The sequence below is a fragment of the Lithobates pipiens genome, unplaced genomic scaffold (assembly GCF_037356315.1).
Source record: "Lithobates pipiens isolate NorthernLeopardFrog02 unplaced genomic scaffold, aLitPip1_a1.2 Scaffold_8, whole genome shotgun sequence".
Lineage (NCBI taxonomy): Eukaryota > Metazoa > Chordata > Amphibia > Anura > Ranidae > Lithobates > Lithobates pipiens.
In genome coordinates this window covers 268,535,136-268,562,862 of record NW_027507903.1, presented here as the reverse complement: position 1 = coordinate 268,562,862, position 27,727 = coordinate 268,535,136, and the positions used below count along the sequence as shown (strand labels likewise).

The window sequence follows — 27,727 nt, the reverse complement described above, 5'->3', positions numbered from 1 at the left end:
GTCTATGGGACCCAAACTTGAAAAATTAAAAGTCCCCGTTTTGAAGGCTTATATGCAAGTTATTGGCCATAAAAAGGATATGGGGGCCCCGATACTGCCCTGGGGGACATGTACCAATGCAAAAAAAAAAACCTTTTAAAAAAAGATAGTTTTCAAAGTAGTAGTGATTTTAATAATGCTTAAAGTGAAAAAATAAAAATGAAAAATTCCTTTAAATATAGTGCGGGGGGGGGGGGGGGTCTGCCTGTAAACTGACATGGCTGTACCATGCATGGAACCTGCTGCAGCAAAACTGACATTTATAAAAGAAAAAAAAAAGACATTTAAATTGTAAACAGCGGCTTTGGAGAGCCAGTCTGTGTAATGAGGCCACAATTTAATGCACTCGGGACAAGAATAAAGATTTTTTGGATAAATTATGGTGTCTCTTTGGCCGACTTTGAATGGAAATAAAGTTTTGCACTACAGTGAGCAAGCCTTATGTGAAGAAGCCAAATTATAGTACACTCATTTCTAGAATATATATTTTTTATAAAGTCTGGTGTCTCTTTAGCAGACTTTGGATAGCAGTAACAGGTGTGGAAAAATAGTTTTTTGAGTGTTGGTGGTGCCTTCAGACTGCAACCCTATAGAGGTACTCTTGATGAAAGCAAGTTTTCCCCTCTTTGTCAAAATATTTAATTTTGTGTCTCGGTCAAACAGTTGTGGAAATTTGGTCTTTGGGTGTGGGTGGTGCCTTCACACCATAAACCTATAGAGGTACTCTTGATGAAAGCAAGAATTTGCCTTATTGTAAAAAAAAAAAGAAATGTTATGCCCTGTCAAACAGTTGCAGAAAATTGGTCTTTGGGTATTGGTGGAACCTTCACACTGTAACCCTATAGAGGTACTCTTAATGATTGCCTTGCTGCAAAAATTTGAAATGATATGCACCTGTTAACCCAGTGGATCGTCTACTGGAAAGCTCTCCGTGTCTGTTTTCATCCCTAGATAATCTTACACCGTATGATGCAGACGCTACCAATGGGATGTTGAAGCTGAGGACTAATGATGAGTTCCGAGACTTTTGCCTTGTAACAGTGGTCAAGGCAGGTTGCCAACCAATAATGATCCTTCTCTTTGATTCCAAGAATTTGTGGGTCCTTTTGCTGGCTTTGAAGAATAAGGGAACCCATGCGCCTCAAGTTTGCAGAGGCATGAGAAGTAGAGTCCTCGGGATTTTCATATTTGGAACTGTCTCCTCCCACCCACAAACTACTCCCAAGGTTTCTGGGGACTGAAAACCATCTCTTAAGGTTTGACATATGTCTTCCTCTCCTTAAATGCCTCCAAAATGGCCAGAATCTTCCTCCTCCTCCCTTTCCTCTTGTGTGTTCTGTGGCGTTGCAAGAATGGTGTCTGCATAAAGCAGGCATTGAAAGCAGGCAAGGAATTCCTCCTCTTCCTCCCCCTGCTCTGCTTCGAGTGCCCTGTCCATAATGCCAAGCAGTGTATGCTCCAGCAAGAACACAAGAGGGATTGTGTCACTGATGCATACATTGTCACAGCTCACCATTCTTTTCGCCTCCTCAAATGGTGAGAGTACAGTGCATGCATCCTTTATCAGCAGCCATTGGCGTGGGGAAAAAAAAAGCAGAGTTGCCCTGAGCCTGCCCTTGTGCCATATTCACAGGTACTCGTTTATGGCACTCTGCTGCATGACGCTGCAGCATTGCCAAAGTTGAGTTCCACCCGATGGGCATTTCACAAATCAGGTGGTTTATGGGCAGGTGGAATTCCCACTGAATTTTAGCCAACTGAACACTGGCTGTGTATGACCACATGAAATGGCTACAGACTCTTCTGGCCTGTCTTAAAACATCTTGCAACCCTGAGTACGTGTTTAAGAAAAGCTGCACCACCAAATTGAGGATATGTGCCAGGCATGGTATATGTGTCAACTTTGCCTGTCAACAGAAGGTTAGTGCCATTATCGCACACCACATTCCTCGTTTGAGCTACCGTGGCTTGAACCACCTCTGGGCCTGCCCCTGCAGAGCTAAAATAATCTCTGCTCCGGTGGGTCTCCTAGACAGACCAGCTTATGCACTGCATGGTATCTTTTAGCCTCACTTCGTGAATAGCCCTGAAAATGCTTAGGGATTACTAGGGGGTTCATAGAACAATTCAGCAGAGGAGGGCATGGAGAAGGAGGAGGAGAGGATGGTGCTGACAGATCTTGCATCATCACTACCAGCTGTATTGAGGCGTGACAGCAAAACAAGCTCCAGCACTGAGTCCTGTCCTGCACCTAGCTGCAAGCAGAGTTACCCAGTGTTCTCAATGAAATATATCATCTCTAAACATGCTTGCTGGACCATGGGTCAGCAGTAATGTGGACTTTGCTGCTCACTGCCTTGCCCAACAATGCCAAAACATTGCTTTTCATGTGATGGTACAGAGCTGGAATGGCCTTACATGCAAATAAATAGCGACTAGGAACCTGCCATTGTGGTACAGCACATTCTGCAAATTCACAGAAAGGGGGCAGGATCCACCAGATGGAAAGGCAGAAATTGTAAAGCCAGCAATCTGGACAAGCTGGAATTTAGACGGACCCCATCCACCTTTATCTGTGGACACAAATGCTGCCCCCTCATTGTGGCTTGGGAATGTCTGCCTCTCCTTGTTGGCCTCCCAGACATGATGGGGGGCTTATTACCCATATTTAATAGAAACTGGGAAATGTGTGAGTGGATGCACTTTGATAAAGCACTGAAGCGTGAAACATGTAGTCACGGCTTCCCTGAGTTTATGATGTTCCACTGCTGATTACTGATGCATTTCTGTTGTTTCTGGCTTCCCTTTGTTTCTGTGGTAACGCTGACATCACCCAGTACATCTGGCTCCTGGTCTGCCTGCTCGGCTCGTTTGGCTTCCTTCTCCCTTGCGGTTGTCTCTGTCTAGCCTTCACACAGCTCAGCTCAGCTACATAGCAATTTCATAGGAGCGTCATCCCACGTCCCACGGTAGGGCTTGCTGTGCCCATCTGAGGATCCTCCTTACCGTGCCTGCATGTGTGTTGGGAGGCTGAGTGCTTTCATCTGGCAGCTACAAGATTTGAGACACCATCCTCCCTCCTGTCATACTGGGATTTCCATACCATCTATTTCGAGTTGTGACAGCCCTCTCCACGGTCCAGCCTAAAGCCGCTTGGTTGATGTTAACCCCCTCTCATCCTGACTCAGCAGTGGTATTATTTATTATTTATAACAGTATCTTATTTAGCTATATGCTTTTATGACTGTTCTGCAACCATCTATAAGTATTTATACTACTACTGACTGTTGCTGCAACTTTTTATATTTGACTCTTAGTGCAATAAATTTATCATATTACTTATCTAAAGACTAATACGTTTTCATGCGATTTCCATCATGCACTGCTTTTTGTTTTTTGTATCCTGATATCCATTTTTCCAGTGGTTGGTAGCTGCACTGGGACTTCGTTTACTTTATATTTTTCAGGCTGTACTTGCCAATGCACATGACTAATAGTTTGTAGCGCTAATAGGAACCGTATATATGTTTGGTGTACTTTAACTACTTCACCCCAGGAAGGATTTACCCCCTTAATGACCAGGCCATTTTTTGCAATACAGCACTGTGCTACGTTAACTAACAATTGCATGGTTGTGCAAAGCTGTACCCAAACATCCTTTTTTTTCCCCCACAAATAGAGCTTACTTTGGTGGTATTTGATCACTGCTGCAGTTTTAATTTTTTGCGCTATAAACAGAAAAAAAACGCCAATTTTGAAAAAAAAAAAAACAGTATTTTTTACTTTTATTTATATATATATATATATATATATATATATATATATATATATATATATATTTTTTTTTTAATACATACAAAATATTATAGAATACATTACATTATATTATATAATACATGATATTATATAATACATATCCCAAAAAAATGTTTTTAAATGATTTATTCATCAGTTTAGGCCAATATGTATTCTTCTACATATTTTTGGTAAAAATCCCAATAAGCATATATTGATTGGTTTGTGTAAAAGTTAAAGTGTCTACAAAATAAGGGATAGATTTATGGCATTTTTAAAAATGTATTTATTTGTTTTTACTAGTAATGGTGGTGATCAGTGATTTTTAGCAGGACTGTGACGTTGCGGCAGACAGATCGGACACCTAACTGACATTTTTGACACTTTTTTGGGAACTAGTGACATTGTTACAGTGATCAGTGCTAAAAATATGCACTGACATTATACTAATGACACTGGAAGGGAAAGGATTAACATCAGGGGCGATCAAGGGGTTAAATGTGTTCCCTGTTTGTGTTTTCTAACTGTATGGGGGACTGTGTGACTGGGAAAACTCACAGATCCGTCTTCCTGCTTAGCAGGAAGACAAATCTCAGTGTCATCCCCTGGCAGAAAAGAGATCTGCCTTGTTTATTTCAGCAGATCCCCGCCATGTCTCTGCGGGGAACGATTGCGGGCCAGCGGCGGACATTGAGCCTGTCGGAGCCGCTGACTGGATCACCCCGCTGGCCAATCAGAGTGTGCAAGCCCCAACGAAAGCTAGTGCACGAATCGCCGTACCGGTACACCGATTTGCACAGATGAGCCACTTTGTCGCAGTACATCTGCAGTGGATGGTCGGCAAGTGGTTAAATTGGACTGACACTGACAGTAATTTAAAAACTATAAAAAAGGGGGAACACCAGCGTCGCAGTCAGAAATACTGTGGCTGAAAACAGAAAGGGGGGGGGGGGAGCCGGACAGGGGACAAAAAAAAAAGGTATACAGGACTGTATATACAGCACTACATTTTAAGTAATGCTGTGTTAAACACTGCACTGCACTAACACACTACACTGACACTACACTATACTCACATTATACTGACACACTATACTCACACACTACACTATACTCACACTATATTGACACACTACACCATACTCCCACTATATTATAGTGTGAGTATAGTGTAGTGTGTGAGTATAGTGTAGTGTGTCAGTATAGTGACTATACTGACACACTACACTATACTCACACTATACTGACACACTACACAAGGGTCGGCAAATTATGGCCCATGGGCCGCACCTGGCCTGCCGCTGTTAAACGTCTGACCCATCAGTGCACGTGATTAATTCACATGCACCCAGCCCATGGACATTTTAACCCCTTCACGCTGACTGTACGCAAATATGTTGCCTCGACTTGAAGGGGTTGTACCGAGGGTGATGCCTTCAACAGCAAGCAACACCCCAGTACCGTTTTTTAGAGCCAGCGGTTGGCTTTCTTGGGATAACAACCCATGCAGCTAAGAAGCCGCTCGGCTGTTATCTCAAGCAGCAGGAAGGGATGCCCCTCTCCCCCCGCCGTCCACTGCTCGCCCGGGCTTTCCCATCCCACCGGGAGGCCGGAGCGACAAGCTGGCACATTCGATGGCTGGCTGGAGACCCAGACAAAGCTGGAATCGGCTTTGATCAAATCTAGGATCTAGTTTACAGAAGACTTAAAGGTGCCCAATTTTTAAAAATGACAGTATTAAAAATGGCCAAACTTGGTGTTTTAATTGCTTTTAAGTGCAAAGGGGGGATTTTGGGTCTTATAGACCCCATATCCCTCCATAAAGAGTAACTGTCACTGCATATTACTGTCACAAGGGATATGTACATTCCTTCTGACAGCAATAAAAGTGATCAGAATTTTTGTTTTTCAAAGGGACAGTGTAAAAAAATAAAAAAATAAAAAATAAATAAAATAATAATTTAAAGCACCCTATCTCTCCGTGCTTACACAGCTGGGGGGGGGGGGCACTGTGTAATATACAGGGAGGACTGTGCAATATGCAGGGGGGCTGTGTAATGTAAAGGGGTCCACAGGTGCGAGGCTGTGGTGCAATGTAAAGGGGTCCAGCCATGTAGGGGGCTATGCAATGTAAAGGGGGCAAGAGGCGTGGGGGCTGTGTAATGTTATCTTCATTTATTAGCAGGTGAATATGGCCCTCCGTGAATTCACATACATTGAATCTGGGCCTTAAGTGGAAAAAGGTTGCTGACCCCTGCACTACACCATACTCACACAGTATACTCACACAGTATACTCACACTATATTGGCACATTATCCTATACTGACTCTCTACATCTAACAAATAAATTAACACACTAACTCGCTAGTAGAAAACTGGGCCCTGCTCTATCTATCTCAACTCCAACACACTGCAAATGCTTCCTGTGGGAAGGGAATTTTTGTAGTGTGGGGTGGGACTATGAGCACTGAGCCATGATTGGACAAAGTCATTATGACTTTGTCCAATCAGGGCTCTTGCAGTGCTCTGTGCTCTGGTTGGGCAAAGCCTTGCATCCGGCCAGTGGCCAGGTGCATTGCTTCATCCAATTAGGGCCCTAGAATGCACTGTGCAGCTCGCGGTGCACTGTGGTGTGCTCAAGGGCGAATATCCCACGAGCTCCTTGAAAATGTGGGTGTTTGTCGAACGGCGAATAATTGATGTTCGGGCTGAATTTTTGCTTGACCTCATTAGTTCGCCCCACTCTATTTCTTAGACATACCCTTTTATATAAGCTCTCATCTCTTTGGTCATGTAACTTCTATAATAGGGCTCATGCACATGGCTGATTAGGGCCATATGCTGCCCTAGCAGGGCATTTCTATGTTGGGTATGGCCAAGGGCTTCTGAGCAGCTGTGGACAGGAAGTCTTGCATCTAGGGGCGCATATTAGTCCCTAATTACAGGAAACTGCTCCAAGTGCAATTATGCCATCTGCGGACAATATCAGCCTGTCCCTGATTTACGCAGGCTTCCTGTCTATGGTCGACCATGTGCATGAGTCTTTAAAAGCTACTGCTAAGATGCACTATTAGAGGCAATACGAGGTCTGCTTTAGATACAGAGTTACTTTTTAAGTGACCATCACCAAAAAACAATTATTTTTAAACCATATCTAAACCCAAGAACAAAAACATAATAAATTGCAGATTACCAGTCTTTAGATGTGGTAAATTTTTTTTTTTTGCCTTTTCAGAATTTTTTCCCTTTATTTTAATCTGGTGATCCTACCTGTAATACTCTTCCTGTCCTAGAATGTCAACCCCCACTGTATATATAAAGAAGCAGAGTTGTCACCTTTGGACTGCAGAACACCTCACCTTCTCCTCTTCTTTATAACATCGGGATGCAGTGTTTTGTAGTCCACACAGAGGGCTAGGAACAATGTTAACCAATAAGAGTAGAGCACAGGAAGTCCTAAGCTAACAGATTTCTGACATGATTGACAGATTTTTTTGTGACTTATCTAACAGATATAACAAAACTGTTTCAATAGTATATTTAACAGATCACAAGGGAGAAAATAGAATAAGTTCATTGTTGGGGTTTATATACACCAAGGGGCGTGTTTATAAAAAAAAAATGTACAACGCTATTTTGATACTGCATGTATATTCATACTGGGCAAATGGGGGCAAAGAGTTTTGCTATACTAAAAGTTGGACTGCCAAACAAGCTGCTGAAAGGCCTTTGCTTCTAATTCACACTGGAAAAATACCATTACATTACAACAAACTGATGTGTTCACATTGTTTCAATCAAGCTTGAGGCTACCTTTTTTGGATTGTCCTCCAGGCTTTTATTGGAAGATAGTTGGACCTTATAGCAGTGGTGTGGATCTTTATTTACATTTTTGTTACATTATACTTTAAGCCATTAAAGGGGAAGTAACCCCTGATGGGTTTACTTCCTCTTTGATTCCCTGTAAAGGTAAAGCATAATGGACTACTATGCATCGCATAGTAGCCTATTATGTGTCACTTACCTGACACAGGAGCCAGAGAAGTCACCGCTGTCCCCTGTAGTTCCGAGCGTCCATCTTCTTGGTGGGTCTCCGTGGGTCTCGCTGCTCCGGTGCTGTGATTCGCCGGAGCAGCGATGATGTCACTCCTGCGCATGCGACAGCGGTGGCTGTCTTCAGGTAAATATCTCCTAAACCGTGTAGGTTTAGGAGATATTTCTTGGACCTACAGGTAAGCCTTAACCTAGGCTTACCTGTAGGTCAAAGTGGTTTGTAAGGGTTTACAACCACTTTAAGACTGTGGAGATTCTCTGGGGTTGTAGAAGCTGCCTGCCCGGGAACCAGATCATTTACATCAACATCAATACTTTAGGATGGCAAAACCAGTGAGATAATTCTACATGTCCACCGCTATTTTTCACTTTCCTCAACTATTCAGGGCAAAGAAACAGAGACAGTGTGTGGGTACCCTGGCCCACTGACAATTAGCTTGCCAGCACCCTCCTTTACTGCTTCTTTCTCTGTCAAAGTCTGCACCAAAATCCTGTGTTGAATGATATGAGATACCAGAGGAGCGGTGATGCCACTCTGTCATGCAACACTGCCTGGGCCTAATGTTTTCTGTAACGGCACAAGGCGTGTGGGGAGCTATTTGTCCTGGGCAACTTGCATTAGGGAATTAAGATTTTTGTCGCTTATTTTGGCAGGATCTCACTAGTGAGGAACTGTTGGGAAGCATTCTGACAGCACGTTTTGGTTGATAAGGGACGGTTTTCATTTTCGTGAAATTCAGCCTTTGGTTCAGGTCTGTTCTGAATTGTTATTTCCGCTTACCTCTCAGGGCCATGATGTTTTCACTCCTCCCTTAAGTATGCTTCAGGGTGAATTTCTGGGATGGCTGCTAGAAAATTGTACATGTTCCTTTCTCCAGCAGTCAGGGCAGCCATCAGAAATTTTTGGGCCCCTTACACAGCTTTAGGACTGTCAGACCCCCCCCCCCCCCCCCAGCCTGAGCACCAACATTCCCCACGGCCTGCATCTCACCAAATCCGCACTCAGCCCCCTCTCACACCTGTATGCACTCAGTACCCCCCTCACTTCTGCATATATATCAGCCCCCCTCACTCCTATATGCACTCAACCCCCCTCCCCTCACTCCTGTATATATGTCAACCCCCCCACACCTGTATGCACTCAGTACCCACCCCTCCCCTCACCTGTATGCACTCAGCACCCCCCCACACACACCTGTATGCACTCAGCACCCCCCCCCCCCCCACACACCTGTATGCACTCAGCACTCCCCTCACAACTGTATGCAGTCAGCACCCCCCTCATACCTGTAAGCACTCAGCACCCCCCCACAACTGCATATATGTCAGCCCCCTTCCTCATACCTGTACGCATTCAGCTCCTCTCCTCAAACCTGTATGCACTCAGCCCTCCTCACACCTGCATATATGTCAGCCCCCCTCACTCCTGTACACACTGTATGCATCACCCCCCCTCCTCACACCTGTAAGCACTCAGCCTCTCTCCTCACACCTGTATGTATTCACCCCCCTCACTCCTGTGTATATGTCAGCCCCCCTCACACCTGCAAATATGTCAGCCCCCCTCCTCACACCTGTACGCATTCAGCCCCTCTCCTCACACCTGTATTCAGTTAGCCCCCCCCCTTCCCTCCTGTGTATATGTCAGCCCCCCTCACACGTGTACACACTCAGCATCCCCCCTCACACCTGCATATATGTCAGCCCCCCTCCCACACCTGTATGCATTCAGCTCCTCTCCTCAAACCTGTATATGTCAGCCCCCCTCCTCACAACTGTAAGCACTCAGCCCCTCTCCTCAGACCTGTATGCACTCACTCCTGTGTATATGTCAGCCCCCCTCACCCCTGTACACACTGTATGCATCAGCCCCCCTCCTCACACCTGTAAGCACTCTGCCCCTCTCCTCACACCTGTAAGCACTCAACTCCTCTCCTCACACCTGTACTCAGTTAGCCCCCCCTTCCCTCCTGTGTATATGTCAGCCCCCCTCACACCTGTACACACTCAGCACCCCCCTCCTCACACCTGTGCACATTCAGCTCCTCTCCTCACACCTGCATCTATGTCAGCCCCCCTCAACCCTGTCACACTGTATACATCAGTCCCTCTCCTCACACCTGTAAGCACTCACTCCTGTGTATATGGCAGCCCCCCTCACCCCTGTACACACTGTATGCATCAGCCCCCCTCCTCACACATGTAAGCACTCAGCCCCTCTCCTCACACCTGTAAGCACTCAGCCCCTCTCCTCACACCTGTATTCAGTTAGCCCCCCCTTCCCTTCTGTATATATGTCAGCCCCCCTCACACTTGTACATACTCAGCACCCCCCCCCCCCTCACAACTGCATATATGTCAGACCCCCTCCTCACACCTGTACGCATTCAGTCCCTCTTCTCACACCTTTATACACATTCAGCCCCCCTCCTCACACCTGTACGCACTCAGACATATACACGTTTGAGGAGAGGAGCTGAATGCGTACAGGTGTGAGGAGGGAGGCTGAATGCATAAAGGTGTGAGAAGAGGGACTGAATGCATACAGGTGTGAGGAGAGGGGCTGAATGCGTACAGGTGTGAGTAGAGGGGCAGACACATACAGATGTGAGGAGAGGGGCTGAATGCGTACAGGTGTGAGTAGAGGGGCAGACATATACAGATGTGAGGAGAGGGGCTGAATGCGTACAGGTGTGAGGAAAGTGGCTGAATGTGTACAGGTGTGAGGAGAGGGGCTGAATGCGTACAGGTGTGAGGAGAGGGGCTGAATGCGTACAGGTGTGAGGAGAGGGGCTGAATGCGTACAGGTGTGAGGAGAGGGGCTGAATGCGTACAGGTGTGAGGAGAGGGGCTGAATGCGTACAGGTGAGAGGAGAGGTGCTGAATGCGTACAGGTGAGAGGAGAGGGGCTGAATGCGTACAGGTGAGAGGAGAGGTGCTGAATGCGTACAGGTGAGAGGAGAGGTGCTGAATGCGTACAGGTGTGAGGAGAGGGGCTGAATGCGTACAGGTGTGAGGAGAGGGGCTGAATGCGTACAGGTGAGAGGAGAGGGGCTGAATGCGTACAGGTGTGAGTAGGGGGGCTGAATGCGTACAGGTGAGAGGAGAGGGGCTGAATGCGTACAGGTGAGAGGAGAGGGGCTGAATGCGTACAGATGAGAGGAGAGGGGCTGAATGCGTACAGGTGAGAGGAGAGGGGCTGAATGCGTACAGGTGAGAAGAGAGGGGCTGAATGCGTACAGGTGAGAGGAGAGGGGCTGACATATACAGATGTGAGAAGAGGGGCTGAGTGCGTACAGGTGTGAGGAGAGAGGCTGATGCATACAGTGTGTACAGGAGTGAGGGAGGGCTGACATATACAGTTGTGCTCAAAAGTTTGCATACCCTGGCAGAAATTGTGAAATTTTGGCATTGATATTGAAAATATGACTGAACGTTCCAAAAAAATGTCTTTTATTTAATGATGGCAATCACCTGAAGTCATTTGTTATCACATCGTTTTTTAGATCCTTGTTAAATCATAGACTGTTTGGCCTTGGTACAGACACAGAAGGTGGCACACACAGGTTAAATTGGCAAGTAAAGGTTAATTTCCCCCATTTGTGGCTTTTTAAATCACAATTCGTGTCTGGGTATAAATAGTCAATGAGTTTTTTAGCTCTCACATGGATGCAGGGCCGTCTTTAATATTGATTGGACCCTGGGCAAAAATTTACTTTATAAAGATGGAATAGGCTATAAAAAGATATCCAAAGCCTTGAATATGCCAGTCAGTACTGTTTAATCACATATTAATTAGGGGCTCTTTTGATACCAGGCAAAGGTAAGGTAGACCAAGAAAGATTGCAGCCACAACTGGCAGAAGAATTGCTCAGAATACAAAGAAAAACTCACAGGTAACCACAGGAGAAATACAGGCTGCTCTCCAAAAAGACAGTGTGGTTGTTTTTAACCACTTCAGCCCCGGAAGAATTTGCCCCCTTAATGACCAGGCCATTTTTTTGCAATACAGCACTGCGTCTCTTAAACTGACAATTGCGCGGTCGTGCGACACTATACTCAAACAAAATGTATGTCCTTTTTTTCCCATAAATAAAGATTTATTTTGGTGGTATTAGCTCATCTCTGCGCTTTTTATTTTTTGTGCTATAAACAAAAAAAGAGCGACAATTAAAAAAAAAGAAAAAACAATATTTTTTACTTTTTACTATAATAAATATCCCAAAAAATGTCTTCATCAGTTTGGGCCAATATGTATTCTTCTACATATTTTTGGTAAAAAAAATCCCAATAAGCGTATATTGATTGGTTTGCGCAAAAGTTATAACATCAACAAAATAGGGGATAGATTTATGGCACTTTTATTATTATTATTATTTTTTTACTAGTAATGGCGGTGATCTGCAATTTTTTGTGGGGCTGCGACATTGCAGCGGACAGATCGGACACTTTTGACACTTTGTTGGGACCACTGACATTTTTACAGTGATCAGTGCTATAAAAATGCTCTGATTACTTTGTAAATGTCACTGGCAGAGAAGGGGTTAACACTAGGGGGCGATCAAGGAGGTAAATGTGTTCCCTAGTTAGTGTTTCTAACTGTGGGGGGATGGAACTGACTGGGGGAGGAGACAAATCGCTGTTCGCAGATCTGTCTCTACTCCCCTGTCAGAACGAGGATTTGGATGTTGACACACTCATCGGATCCCCCAGCGTGCAGCAGGCTCTTAACCGCTTCCCGCCCACCCTATAGCCGAATGACGGCTATAGAGCGGGCGCTCTCATCCGGGAGGCCGTCCCTGGACGTCCTTGTGTTTACTTCCGCAATGCGCGCCGCCGCGGGCGCGCATCGGGAAAGTTTTGTGTTTGCCGTGTCCCCCGGAGACAGCCAAACACAGATCGCTGTAAGCGGCCATTTACAGCGCGATCGGCCTATCCAATGAGAGATGATCTCATATGTAAACATATGAGATCATCTCTCAGCGCCGCTCTCCCTCCTCACACAGACAGCGTGTGAGAGGGGAGAGATGAACGGCTGTCGCGGCCGTAAGTGAAAAAAAAGTGCCATCTGCCCCAGTGCCATCCTCCCCCAGTGCCATCCTCCCCCAGTGCCATCCTCCCCAGTGCTATCCTCCCCAGTGCCATCCTCCCCAGTGCTACCTGCCCACAGTGCCACCTGTTAGTGCTATCTGTCCCCAGTGCCACCTGTTAGTGCTATCTGTCCCCAGTGCCACCTGTTGTCAGTGCCATTTGTCCCCAGTGCCATCTGTCATCAGTGCCACGTATAAGTGCCATCTGTCATCAATGCCACATGCCATCAGTGCCACATAGTGCCATCTGTCATCAGTGCCACATATTAGTGCCATCTGTCATCAGTGCCACGTATCAGTGCCATTTGTCATCACTGCCACCTGTCAGTGTCACGTGCCATCTGTTGTCAGTGTCACGTGTCATCAATGCCACTTATCAGTGCCAACTGTCATCAGTGTCACGCGTTATCGGTGCCACGTATTAGTGCCATCTGTCATCAGTGCCACGTATTAGTGCCATCTGTAATCAGTGCCACGTATTAGTGCCACGTGTCATCAGTGCCACGTATAAGTGCCATCTGTCATCAGTGCCACATATCAGTGCCATCTGTCATCAGTGCCACGTATAAGTGTCACCATTGGCACATATCAGTACCATCTGTCATCAGTGTCACAATGCATTGTCATGGTGCTCCAGGGCCTTCAAAAGTGTAATAGGTAGTCAACAAGTTAGATGTGTAATTTATGTTACTAGAATATGTGACGGCGCTCCCTGTATGTTGGGCCTCTCTATGTGGCCAGGCTGTGAAAAAGTCCCACACATGTGATATTGTAATACTCAGGAGGAGTAGCAGAATTTTTTTGGGGGTGTCATTTGTGGTATACACATGCCATGTGAGAAAAATAACCTATTACAATGACAATTTTGTGGGAAAAAAATAAAAAAAATAAAAAATCTTAATTTTGCAAAGAATTGTGAGAAAAAAATGACAACATCAAAAAGCTCACCATGCATCTTACTAAATACCTTGGAATGTCTACTTTCCAAAAAGGGGTCATTTGGGGGGTATTTGTACTTTCCTGACTTGTTCGGGTCACAAGAAGCGAGATAGGCCACCAGTACATCAGATGTGATCAATTTTGTGCGATTCGCACCACAGCTTGTAGACTCTCTAACTTTCACAAAGACCAAATAATATCCACTAATTTGGGTTATTTTTACCAAAGATATGTAGCAGTATAAATTGTGGCCAAAAATTTATGAAGAAAAATTAATAATTTGCATAATTTTGTCACAGAAACAAAGAAATATGCGTTTTTTTCTCAAAATTTTTGGTCTTTTTTCATTTATAGCACAAAAAATAAAAACCCCGGAGGTGATCAAATACCACCAAAAGAAAGCTCTATTTGTGGGAAAAAAAGGACAAAAAATTCATTTGGGTACAGTGTTGCATGACTGAGTAATTGTCATTCAAACTGTGAGAGCACCGAAAGCTGAAAATTGGTCTGGGCAGGAAGGGTGTTTAAGTGCCCAGTAAGCAAGTGGTTAAAGGAGTGGTTTAGCAGCACAATTCAAAGATACTTGAACAAAAAAGAGCTGCATGGTTGAGCTGCCAGAAGGAAGCCTTTACCACGCCAATGCCACAAAAGAAGCCAATGAGGCATGTCGAGGTGTTGTTGGGCATATTGTAATCAGGCTTTTTTTGTGGAACTTGTACAGTAAAGGCTTCTTTCTGGCAACTTGAGCATGCAGCTCTTTTGGTTCAAGTATTACTGTATTGTGCTCCTCACAAAACAACCACACCATCTTTTTTCAGAGCAGCCTGTATTTCTCCTGAGGTTACCTGTGGATTTTTCTTTGTACCCCGAACAGTTCCTGTGGCAGTTGTGGCTGAAGTCTTTCTTGATCTACCTGAACTTGGCTTGGCATCAAGAGATCCCCAAATTTTCCACTTCTTATTAAGTGAATGAACAGTACTGACTGCCATATTCAAGGCTTTGGATATTTTTTATATTCTTTTCCATTTTTGCAAAGTTTAATTACCTTGTTACGCAGGTCTTTTGACAGTTTTTTTCTATCTCCTCATGGCTCAGATCGTTATGATTTCAAAAGAATCCAAAAAAACTATGTGATAATAAATGGCTTCACGTGATTTCTATCCTTAAATAAAAGACAGTTTTTTTGATACGATCAATCATATTTTCAATATTAATTTCACAATTTTTGCCAGGGTATGCAAACTTTTGGGCACAACTGTATATATCAGCCCCCCCCCCCACTCCTGTACACACTGTATGCATTAGCCTCTCTCCTCACACCTGTATATGTCAGCCCCCCTACTCAGACCTGTATGCATTCAGCCCCTCTCCTCACACCTGTATATGTCAGCCCTTCACTCATGTATATATGTCAGCCCCCCTCACTCCTGTATATATGTCAGCCCCCCCCCCCCCGCATATATACATCTGTAAACACACAAAGCTCTGGCGTCTCCCTGTAAACAAACAGCCCCCTCCCTTTCCTTCACGTGGCCCTACTTGTAAAGGAGCCCCAGCTCTTGTTTCCACAAAGCTGACATGTTGCTGAGACACAGAAGAGCTGCAGCCGATCACACTGCATAGCACAGTACAAGCATCTCACAGGAGGGCTGCACATGCACATAGTAGCCAGAGGTGGTAGTAAAGAGCTCAATGTCTGAGCTCAATGACACAGAGCAGCAGAAGCTGCTGAGATGGTTTCTATAGTGCACAACACGGCTCCCCTTCACCTGCTCCTGCCTTCTTCTGGCCTGGTCGGAGCCCTCCAGATGCTCGGGCCCCTTACAATTGTATAGGATGTACCCCCCCACCCCCCCCATGGCAGCTCTGTGAGCAGTATTCAGCTTTTTCACAATAGGTGCTGTTAGATTGTATTACTGCTGTTCACTCTTTAGTCTAGCAAGGGAAATGCAAACTGACCTTAGTTCAGCCTCTGCTACAAGCCTGGTCAGAGATACTAAAATACTATCCCCAGGTTCATATAATTCGCACCAATACAGATCTGCCTCTAAACATCAACAATCTCTTCCTTTGTTACCCTTAGCAACCACAGCTGCTACTGAACATTCCCTGCCTCTTGTAGATCAGTACCCTGCTATCAGTAACCACACTTTCCCCGCATTTAATCCATTGAAGGCCCCCCCCCCCGCAGTCCTGTTACCCATAGCAACCTCTCAGACTTCTTCCTCTACTTCTGTTACTCCTCCCTCTTTACTCCACAGTACTGTTTACTACTTTTCCATCAGCAGTACACAGCAGTACACTCTGGTCAGCATCATGCAACTGCTTCCATGACTCCAGTATCTAAACTGAAAAAGAAACAGAAGTCTTCTCCTGCTCATTCTATCCTGCCACTATCCACTGCTGACTCAATCATTATTCAGCCAGTTCCAGATTCTATGCTGCTTGCTGATGAGATCAATTCTTTCACCATGTTGCTTGCTTATGGGGTCCATTTTTCCTCCATGCTGCCTGCTGATGAGGTCCATCCTTCCTCCATGCTGCCTGCCGATGGGGTATATTCTTCTTCCATGTTGCCTGCCGATAGGGTCCATTCTTCCTCCATGCTGCTTACTGATTGGGTCCAGCCTGCCTCTATGCTGCCTCCCCATTGTGTTCAGCCTGCCTATATGCTGCCTGCCTATGGCGTTCAGCCTGCCTCTATACTGCTTGCGAAGTAGTTCAGCCGGCCTTCATGCTGCCTGCCGATGGGGTTTAGCCTGCCTCTATACTGCCTGCCAATGGGATGCAGTCTGCCTCTATGCTGCCTGCCGATTGGGTGCAGTCTGCCGCTGGTGCTCTGCTGTCCTCTGCCATGCCTGCTGCTGGTGCCCTGCTGTCCTCTGCCATGCCTGCCACTGTTGCCCTGCTGCCCTCTGCCATGCCTGCTGTCGGTGTCCTGCTGTCCTCTGCCATGCATGCCGCTGGTGACCTGCTGCCAGCTGCCCAACTGGTCTATGCTGATACCCCAGCTGGTTTCTGTTAACTGGGTCAAGCTCCTGCCTGCTGAGGGGTCTAAGGCTTCTTGGTTTCCTTTGTCATGTGGCTTGCATGGGTGAGCTGTCTTGTCTGATTTCCCCACAATTGCCTGTCCTGAGTTTCTTTTGCATTCGTTTGCTCCTGTTGCACCAAAGCTGGGAGATTTAGATATCCACTTGGAAAGTGAGAGCTGCATCGGCTATTAGATCCCCAGTAGTAGAGGTCTTCTAAGTAAGGGCAGAGTTCGATTTGAACCTTGTCCTGACCTAGGCGATATCTCTGCAATCCCAGGTGCAATCGGGGAGCCCAGTTGGGTATCCAGGGGGATAGACCTGACAGCCAGTTAAAATGTGTGGCAGTCTCTTACTACCCGAATGGGAAAGGTCCAGTAGTGATGGGACACCCTGGAATCAGGGTACCTGTTTTGACCAAGTATTCCAGTGTTGAGTTTTCGGGTTGCCTTCAGAATTCCAGCAGTGGGATGTATGCTGCACTAAGGAATTGTAAGTTTTTGGTATTGCACCTCCTCAGGGATCTGACCAGCAGGGAACCCAACCAGTTTTCAGACCCTAACAGAGAGGTATTTAGTCAGCCTCCAGACCCTGGTGGCAAGGTTCTCAGTCAACCTCCAGACACAAGCAATGGGGCACAGTGGAGCATCTGGAAGCTGTTCAGTAAGGTGGGGGGGGGGGGGCAGTCAGGACCTGGCTCACCTGCTGGTGGCACTGTGCTTCCCTGGGTGGAAAGCTACAGTTCTGGTGTCCACCAGCAGATGTCTCCCAGTAGCCAGCAGGTTCCTGCAATTATCTCCACCTGGCCCTAGCTGCTGGGAGGGTACTTAAGCTTGTCTCTACTAACACACCTTGCGTCAATGTTTTGATTGCCATTCTTGCTGCCAGATTCTAAATACTCTGGCTCTAGCATCCTGTACCTTGCCACCTTACTCTTGCTCCCCTTGTTCCTGTGCCTTGTCCTGATTCCTCCCCTTCCTTGCATCCCTGGTATTCCCTGTTGCCTGTAACCCTCAATTGTATATATTATATGATTATTTTGTTAGGTTTCTGTTAGTTAGGCTTTTTGGGTATGAGTCACTTGTTGTTTATGTTCACTATTTACTGCTGTATGCAAATATTCTTGCTTGCTGTTAATACATGCATTTCATTATACATTGTTTGGTCCCAGCTTCCTTGTCTACATCTGGTCATCATAGCTGCATAGTTGCCAACGGTCCCGAATTTCCCGGGACATTCCCGGGATTAGGACATTTGTCCCGAATTAATTTTGTCCTGGGAAATGTCCCGGGAAATTCGGTTTGTCCTGGGAAATTTCCAGTTTTTCGCCGCCAGCCGCTAGAGGTGTGTGTGTGTTTGAAGTGCAGTGGGCGGTGTCACAGTTCAAAGTCTCCGTGTGGCAACGACGGGATGTCGGGGGCCAGTGTCTGTGGATGTCAGAGGGGGCCAGTGTCTGTGGATGTCTGTGGATGTCAGAGGGGGCCAGTGTCTGTGGATGTCAGAGGGGGCCAGTGTCTGTGGATGTCAGAGGGGGCCAGTGTCTGTGGATGTCAGAGGGGGCCAGTGTCTGTGGATGTCAGAGGGGGCCAGTGTCTGTGGATGTCAGAGGGGGCCAGTGTCTGTGGATGTCAGAGGGGGCCAGTCTGTGGATGTCAGAGGGGGCCAGTCTGTGGATGTCAGAGGGGGCCAGTCTGTGGATGTCAGAGGGGGCCAGTCTGTGGATGTCAGAGGGGGCCAGTCTGTGGATGTCAGAGGGGGCCAGTCTGTGGATGTCAGAGGGGGCCAGTCTGTGGATGTGGGGGGCCAGTGAGTCTGGATGTCAGGGGGGCACAGTCAGAGTCTGGATGTCAGAGGGGCCAGTCAGAGTCTGGATGTCAGAGGGGCACCAGATGTTAGGAGGACTGATGGGGACACCAGATGTAAGGAGGGGTTCCGCTGATGGACACCAGATGTGAGGAAGGCTGCTCTGATGGAGCACCTGGTGCTGGGGGCACCTGATGGCATCTGGTGGCAGGCAACGTGGCTAGTGACACGCTCATGGCTCCCACTGATTCTGCATTATGGTGAGTTGAATGATTTCATTTCATATGACAATGTAATAATAGAAATAATGCACTTCAATCATCCTGACACCATAACAATCATGGCGCTGGGATGATTGAAGCGCTAACACCAGGTATTTGGAGTATCTTTATCTGCTGATTGTCAAACTCTGGAAAACACATTACTATTGTGGTGTAGGATCGGGAGGCTGCTGTCCCTCCATCCCTCCACCCTCCCCCTTTCCCTCTCCATCTCACATTCATCTCAGACACTAACCACACCCCTTTGAGACATGCCCCATGTAAGCCACGCCCACTATTTTATGTAAACCACGCCCATATCTTGCCGCTTGCCGCACCACCACCTTTTCCTGTAACACACCTATAACCGCATGCCCCGCCCCTAATTATAATCCAACTCCGCCTAAAAAAAAAAGTATTCCACCCATTTTCCCCTCTACCTGTGAATAAGTAGCGCGGTTTCCCTCAGAATCTATAATCCAACTCCGCCTACTACCAAAAAAGTGTCCCCAAATTTTTTTTACAATGTTGGCAACTATGTAGCTGGTGCCTCTTGACAATGACAATGACTCTTTATACAAAACCTTTATTTTCCAGTGGGTACAAACCATTTCTGTATTTTTTTCATTTGGGCCTAGGAGACGCTGGACAGTAGGGAGGGTCAACTTTGCTGTCCTTACTATCATAGACTCTGAATGCATGGGTATATTCAGAGTTTGCAGTGTTTATATTTTTATGAATACATAGAATGTCAGCCTGCATTAAAATACAGAAATGACTCCTCAATGCACACCACCTTCTGGGATGTTCTTAAAGGTTTTGATTGTCTATACAATATATGTTCAATATATATGTCCAATTATTATTTTAGTTGGAACTAACTTGAGTTACATTACAGTGCAGTAAGCATTATTTTGTAAGATATTTTGCTCATCTGTGTTAAGTATAGGGTCTTTTTTATGCAACATAACCTCATATGTGTTTATATGTTTTAGGTTTATATTTTGATTTACCAGGTAGAAATAATAATAATAAAATAAAATAAAAAGTAAATGAAAATCATCAGCTCCATCAATCCACTTTTTTTTTTCTTTTTTAATCAGAAAAATATTTATTGTGCCAAAGAACAAAATACACATAATGTGGTTACACATACAGCAAAGGGCGGCCAAAATATAAAAGAAAAATACAGTAATACAGAAATAAAAGGAACACTTTACCCACTAGATCAAAGTTCTCCAACAAATGGGATCACAAGATTAGTAGGACACATACCCAGTATAAGAGTACAACTTGGCACCAAATTATAAACTTAAAATAAAAACAAACAGAATCTAACAGTAATAGAGTCTCTCTTTTTTGTAAAAGGAAGAGAAAATTGCGGCCAAGGGGCCAATGCACAACGGAAGGTTATACTATCCCATGAAGACCAAAAATCCTCTGAATACCCTATACAATGTTAGCGCTTACAAGTTTTTACTCACTCGCATATGGTGACTTACTTGGGGACAGAACTCCATGTCCATCCCCAAGTGGAAGGGAAAATACACACTCTCAAACTTGAAATAATCTTTGCATAACCAACTGAGCTGGAGTTTTTCCAGGGGTGTCCAGCCATGCCTGCCAGATTAAGTTACATTTCCTGTGAGTGTTTCTATGCTGATAGGTCAACTTTTCATGTATAAGTGTTGGATTAAGCTTTTCTATCCAATTGTTCATGGAAGGAATATTTGGGGACAGCCAAAATGTGGGGATTTGTTTTTTGGCAAGGTATAGCAGTGGTATCACAGCAATATTTATTGGAGGGGGAAAAAGCTCTTCGTCTATTACTCCCAATAAACAAACTATATGGTCCATGGGACCTTGATCTTATACAATGGATATAAAAAGTCTACACATCCCTGTTAAAATGTCAGGTTTCTGTGATGTAAAAAAGGAGACAAGGATAAATAATTTCAGGATTTTTTCCTCCTTGTGTGTGCAGACTTTTTATATCCACTGTATACCCTTGAAATGGTATCAGTCACTTCCCTCCAATATCGGAAGAGTTTAGGACATCGCCACATCAAGTGTATAAGCGTCCCCTCTTCACCACAACACTTCGGACATATAGGCGAGTCTCTTCTCCCCCAACGATAAACCTGCGATGAAGTCCGGTATGCCCTGTGCAGCAGAAATAAATGGGACAGTTTATGTGAAGGCGAGACTGAGATGGATGGTATGGATTGTAAGTAGGGTTGCATAAATACCACTTTCTTAAGACCAAGCACAAGTACTGATACTTTTTTTCAAGTAATCGCCGATACCGATTACTGATGCTTTTTAAAATGTCATGTGACAGTGGCACTAATATGCAGCACTTATGGGCACTGATAGGTGGCACTGATGCATCGGCACTGATGAGGTGGCACTGATGAGGAAGCACTAATATGCAGCACTGATGAGCACTAATAGGTGGCACTGATGGGGCGGCACTGATGGGGTGGCACTGATGGGGCACTAATATGCAGAATTGATGGGCACTGATAGGTGGCACAGATGGGCACCGATGAAGCATGGACTGTGTCAGTAGTTTTTAATTTAATTATTTTTTTATTTATTATTTTTTAAAATTCGTATTTTTTTTACAATGATTGTGTGTGTGTGTGGGGGGGGGGGTGTCAGTGTTTTTTTTTTTTTTTTTTACAATTTAACTTTTAAATATTTATTTATTATAATTTCTTTTCTTTTTCCTTTTTTTTTTTTTTATTAGCCCTGTTGGGGGGTGGCTTTGGTGAAATATTAGGGTTCTAAACAGACCCCTGACATCTCTCTGTGGACTGTGGACACAGATTCCTCAGTCCCCTTCTCAGCAGCCTCAGCTGCACTGAAGATGAATGAACAGGAGACAGAGGCTCCTGTTCAATCATAAACTGAAGCATCGTTTAGAATGCTCCATTATGAATGGACAGAGACAGTGATTCAGAAAAAGAAGGAGCTGTTAAAGGACATATATATCGGCTCCTTCCTCAGCTCTACATCCTGACAGACCTGGGATGAGGGGAGGACCGGAGGAGGACCCGAGGACCCAGAGAACCGGAGGAGCACATGGAGGACCCGGAGAGCTGGAGGAGAACACCAGGAACCAGAGGAAGACACCGAGAGCTGGAGGAGGACCTAGGGAGCCAGAGGAGGACACAGGGGGCAGTCGTGGGTGACCGGTGCGGTGATGTGGGCAGTTATAAGCACCAATTTCCCTGTATAGCTTTCAATAAAGCAGCTGACAGCCACGGGAGGGAGAGGAGGCGAAGCGTCTGTCAGCTGCTTTATTGAAAGCTATACAGGGAGATTCACGCTTGTATCTTTCCCCACCACCGCATTGATCATTTTTGCGGCTGCCCAGCCCCCCCTGCTATGCTGAGAATGCTGTACTGGCCTATCAGCCGCCCTGCCGGGAGGTATCGGCTTAAGCATCTGTCAGGGCTGAGTCCAACCCTTCCTTCTCTGAGCTCTGTGCTCAGCTGTCGGCTAATTCAGTATTCTTCATTCCACAGTGAATCACCTGTTCTTCATTACCTGCTCGTCAGATAGCCCTGCTGGGTATTTAAACTGCCCGGATCAGATCTCCTGTGCCTTCGCCTGGTCAGCATATCCGAATACTGTGTTTTCCTGTTAAAGACTTTTGCCTGGCTGACTTTCTGGTTCCTGTTTCTGTTTACTGCCCCTAGTACGCTGATCTCTGGATTCCTGTTTCACTGGCTTGTTCTGACTACTCGCTCTGGTTACTGAACCATGGCTATATTTTGCCTATGTTTGCTTTCTTTATACCATTTTATTAAAAAGTGTGATTTTACTGCACGTTTGTCTCAGTCTGATTCATGGTTCCTGACAGTAGGCGAAGGCCATGAATTCAGAAGATGCAGGCAATCCACTTATTGGTAATATTTTTTCCAGATTGGATGAGCAGGATCACAGCATGGATCATTTTGCCATAACGTTACAGATGCTCGTGATTCGCACTGCTCACCTAAATCCTCCCACTGAGGCTGTTCCGGTACAACCTGTGTTGCAGGCCATTCCTGCTGCTGCTCCAGTCTCTGGCAGGCACATGCTTTGAATATTCCCTCTATAAGAGTTATGTCTGGTTCCACTTCCCCAGCAATTTGGGGGCGATTCAGTTCAATGCAGAGGGTTTCTCAACCAAGTTGGACTATACTTTGAAATGCTGCCCCAGGCATATCCCACCGATAGAAGCAAAGTAGGCTTTGTGATTTCTTTGCTTTTTGAGAGAGCCTTGGCAAACCCTCTGTGGGAGACACAAAACCCTGTCATTCTGAGTTACTCAGAGTTTGTGGCTTCCTTTAAAAGGGTATTTGACATTCCCGCACGCTCCACTTCTGCTATCAAGAGCCTCATGTCCATCAAAAATAGTACGAGAACTGTTGCCGATTATGTCATTGAATTACGTACTCTGGCAGCAGAGGTTGATTGGAATAATGAGGCCCTCGTGGCTGCTTTCTCTCGGATACCATCAAAGATGAGATAGCAGCCTGAGACATGCCAACTGAGCTGGAGAATTTTATCACATTTGTCATTCTCATTGACTCCAGACTCCAAGAGAGACCTTCCTTTAAGGTGCTCTTGCAGAAGCTCCCTGTACGTTTGGCTCTGAGCTTTGCAGTCCCACCCTTGCCTCCCTCACCTCCCATGCCTCCTAGTACTTAGTCTGCCAGTGAAGTAGAACCCATGCAGTTGGGCTTCCCACATCTCTCTGTGGAGGAGGGAGAGATTGTGCTTTTATTGTGGCCAGGCAGATCACTTCCTGAAGTCTTGTCCTACCTGTCTGGGAAACACTTGCATCTGAGGTTCAGTAGGGGACAGACCTTAGGTGGCGTTGTTACGTCCCCAGTTATCCAGAAGGATAAGACCATGGTTCTGGTTACCCTTTCTTGGTCTGAGTCCTCCATCGAGATACAGGTGCTAATCGACCCTGGGGCTGCAGGCCTGTTTATAGATGGTGCCTTTGTGTCTAAGCACTCGATTCCACTGCAGCCACTCCACTTGTCATTGAGGCTATTGATGAGAGACCTCTAAAGCCTGCCTATGTGTCTCATGAAACTGCTCTGTTGACCATGGCTGTAGGGGCTCTTAACCATGATATAATCCAATTCCAAGTCTTTTCCGTACCTCATTTCCCAGTGTTTATTGGTTATCCTTGGGTACAGAGGCACAACCCCTATTTTGATTGGCTTCATGCTGAGGTTCTTTCCTGGTCGCCACAATGCAGAAAGACATGTTTTCAGAAAGTGGCTAAGGTCTTGTGTACCTCTTCACTCTCCTCCCTGCCAGAGGAATACTGTGAATTTAGCAATGTCTTTGAGAATGGTCAAGCCGGTAATTTGCCTCCACACCAGTCGTATGATTGCGCAATTGATCTTCAACTTGGTGCCATGCCCCCTCGTGGGTCGGGTTTACCCTTTGTCTCGGAGGAAAAAGCCATGGAGGAGTATCTTGCTGATGCACTTTCTTGAGGATTCAGCTTGAGAATAAATCTTTGTCTCCTGCTGGTGCTGGTTTCTTCTTTGTGAAAAAGAAGAGTGGTGAACTGAGACATTGTATTGATTATAGGGGTTTCAATCACTTCACAATTAAGAATGCTTATCTCATTCCATTGATTACGGAGTTTTTTGACCGCCTCAAGGGAGCTACACTTTTCACAAAGCTTGATTTGAGAGGGGCATACAATCTAATGAGAATCAAGGAGGGCAACAAATGGAAAACTTAATTTAATACCAGAACAGGCCTTTATGAATACCTTGTAATGCAGATTGGTCTTTGCAATGCCCTGGCAGTTTTCCAGGAATTTATCAACGATGTCCTCCAAGATTTGTTGCAGGTATGATTGGTGGTTTATCTAGAGAATATCCTCACATTCTCTCAAGTCCTTTGAAAGCCATCACACAGATGTTTGCCATGTGCTTCAGAGGCTGAGAGATAATAACCTGTATTGTAAATTGGAGAAGTGTGAGTTTCATCGTGAACAAGTCAAATTCCTGGGTTATGTCATTTCCACTGCTGGTTTTTGGATGGACCCAGAGAAACTTTTGGCAGTTCTACAGTGGCCCCCAACCTGTGGGTTTACGTCCATTACAAAGTTTTCTTGGCTTTGCCAATTATTATCAGAAGTTTATTCGTAACTTCTTGTCTCTGGCGAAACCCTTGTCTGATGGTAACCCACAGAATTGGTCTTTGGATTTCATTAATGCCTTTTGAGAGTCTCATGGCTGCCTTTGTTTCTGCTCCTGTGTTGGTACATTCTGATCCTACGGTACCTTTTATCCTCGAGGTTGATGCATCTGAGACTGGAGTTGGTGCCCTACTGTCTCGATGTCCTACCTTTGAGAGTGCTATGCATCCTTGTGGCTATTTTTCCAAGAAACTGTCTCTTGCAAAATGCAATTATGAGATTGGGTACAGAGAGTTGTTAGCGATCATTTTAACACTTAAAGAATGGAGGCATCTCCTCGAGGGTACCATGGTGCCAGTTCTTACTCTGACTGACCAAAACAATCTCACATTTTTGTCTGAGGTGAAACGCCTCTCTCCCAGAAGTACTTGTGCAAATGCTCAGTATTGACAATGATACTGATACTATAGGTGCAAACTTAATTGTAAGCATGTCACCCATGTTTAGTCATCAATACTACCCAAGTCCCGTTTCAAACCTTGCTTTTGCGATCAAGTAGCCGAGTCCTGTATTGTTGCTGTCAGAGTAGAGTAAATTAGCGAGATCATCCCCCTTTTTCTAGTTTTAGTGAATACAGATCTTAGTAGGGGGTGTTCAGACAACACTAAGTGAGAGTAATGCTGTTGGGCTTGCAAGGTGTGTCTTAATTGCAGATATTTGTAAAAGTCGTGTCTCAGTAGCTCAAACTTAGTCTGTAACTATAATGTAATGTAAACTGTAATGATTTACTACCCCCTGACGAAATAGTTGGGATGTTTATTGAACACCCAACAACTCCCATGTTTGAAAACCCTCCAACTTGTCTAATTCTGCATAAGTGGGATTATGCCATATAGGTGTTTCCTGAAGAAAACCCGACAGCTTTAAGCTTACCCTAAGGAAAGCCCAAAGCTTTTTGAAAGGGAGTATCGTAGGTTCCAAATTTGAGAAGGAAGGCAAGCCTTACCTGGAAGCAGGACTGCCCAACTCGGGTCAGGAGCATCTGGTATCTCCCATCCCCATAGATGTTGCAGTTGGGAGGCCATAATGTACAGTCTAGGATTTGGTACTGCTAGTCCCCCCTCACCCTTGCTATACTGTAGAGTGGAAAGACATATCCTAGCAATCTTCTAATTCCAAATAAGGGATCTAAATAATGATTCTATACATGCAAACCACCTCTGAGGTATTCATTGAGGAGAATTATGGAGGATATATATAATAGTTGTAGAGACCAAATCATTTTAATTTGGTTTCATTCGATTACTCTGTTTCAATGCGGACGCAGAAGGGAGAACGGTCAGAGATGGTCATCAGCTCGTAATGAGATGAAGGGATCATGGGAAACCTTTTCTCATTACGTGATCAATTCTAGAGAGGCCCTGATGGGAGGCAAGAATGACAGGAAAAAACCTTGGACTGCTGGGTATGTGTACATACGTCCCTCAAACCCACCTCTGCCAAAAGTCTGGTAAAGGGCATCTGACGTCCCAACAGTCCCTGACCATGAGGCGAGACAAAGAATTTGTCAAGGGTGACATCCAGATAGTTATTAAAATCTCATGTGACATATGCTGGGAAGTTAGGATGATGAGCTAAAAAGTTTGCCAAGATATTAAGTACTTCCGTGGAGAAAGGAGGGTGGATGTACTGTATATGTTGGCTATTATGCATTCCAGCCCAGCCAGGTTGCATAACAAAAAGATATAGAGACCATACAAAACCGACAATGTAATGTAAATGGGATATTTTGGTAGATTAGCGTGCTAACACCTTGTGAGTGCACAGAGCAGGTAGAATAAAATTGATGGCTAAACAAACTCATAGAGAATGGAGTTTTTGGATCTGAGCACATATTGGTCTCCTGCAGAAACACTACAGAGGAATCCAGATGTTTAGCCGTATGTAAAACAGCCAGTTTTTTCACTCTGTTACCCAACCTCCACACATTCCAGTTAATTATCCCATGCAATAACAAAGTTGTAAAAGAATGGGTAAGCAAATCTAACCAAACAGTGCAGAATTCCATCCAGTTATACAACACACTTGAGTCCTGAAGAAATGGAGTGGAGTAATGAGCAGAACAATCTACAGGGTCAACAGCCCCAAGTCCTAGGATGGATGTGTCATTTAACCTCATGGAACCTTCAAGAACCAGAAAGTAATTGTCTTCCAGTGCAAGAACAACAAAGAAAAAATAGTAAGGCCCATGAACCAACGGGGTCCATAAGCTTAACTTAACAGTATGAGAATGTCCACATGGAAACAGCATCTGGGGGGTTGAAACAGCTGGCCTACATGTCATAGTCAAGCACACTGGCATGGTGCTCAAACGTTAGAACCAATAAACAAAGAAAAAGCGTATCAAGCACTTGCACAGATCTGCCTTGAAAGAAGATCAGGGGCAAATAAGGCCATTCAGGTGGTGATTGAGAACGCTAGATATATCTGAATCCTGTGGCCTGCCTGTACCTCACAGCATCTTCCCGATGAGAGCGTTCCTCTCTGTCTA

At 45.3% G+C, this 27,727-nt stretch overlaps 1 protein-coding gene across 18 annotated transcripts in view; it reads right to left on the bottom strand.

The window, feature by feature from the left end:
- Window positions 1-27,727, bottom strand: part of PPFIA2 (PPFI scaffold protein A2) — a 588,582-nt gene that overhangs the window by 15,376 nt on the left and 545,479 nt on the right. Inside the window, exon 31 of one of the 18 annotated variants that reach the window (XM_077471920.1) lies at window positions 20,111-21,173. The exons of the other annotated variants lie outside the window; for them this stretch is intronic. Coding sequence (XP_077328046.1) covers window positions 21,099-21,173 — 75 coding nt within the window. The 3' untranslated portion in view covers window positions 20,111-21,098. Of the gene's footprint in view, window positions 1-20,110; window positions 21,174-27,727 lie in introns of those variants that run through there. 18 annotated transcript variants of the gene reach the window in all.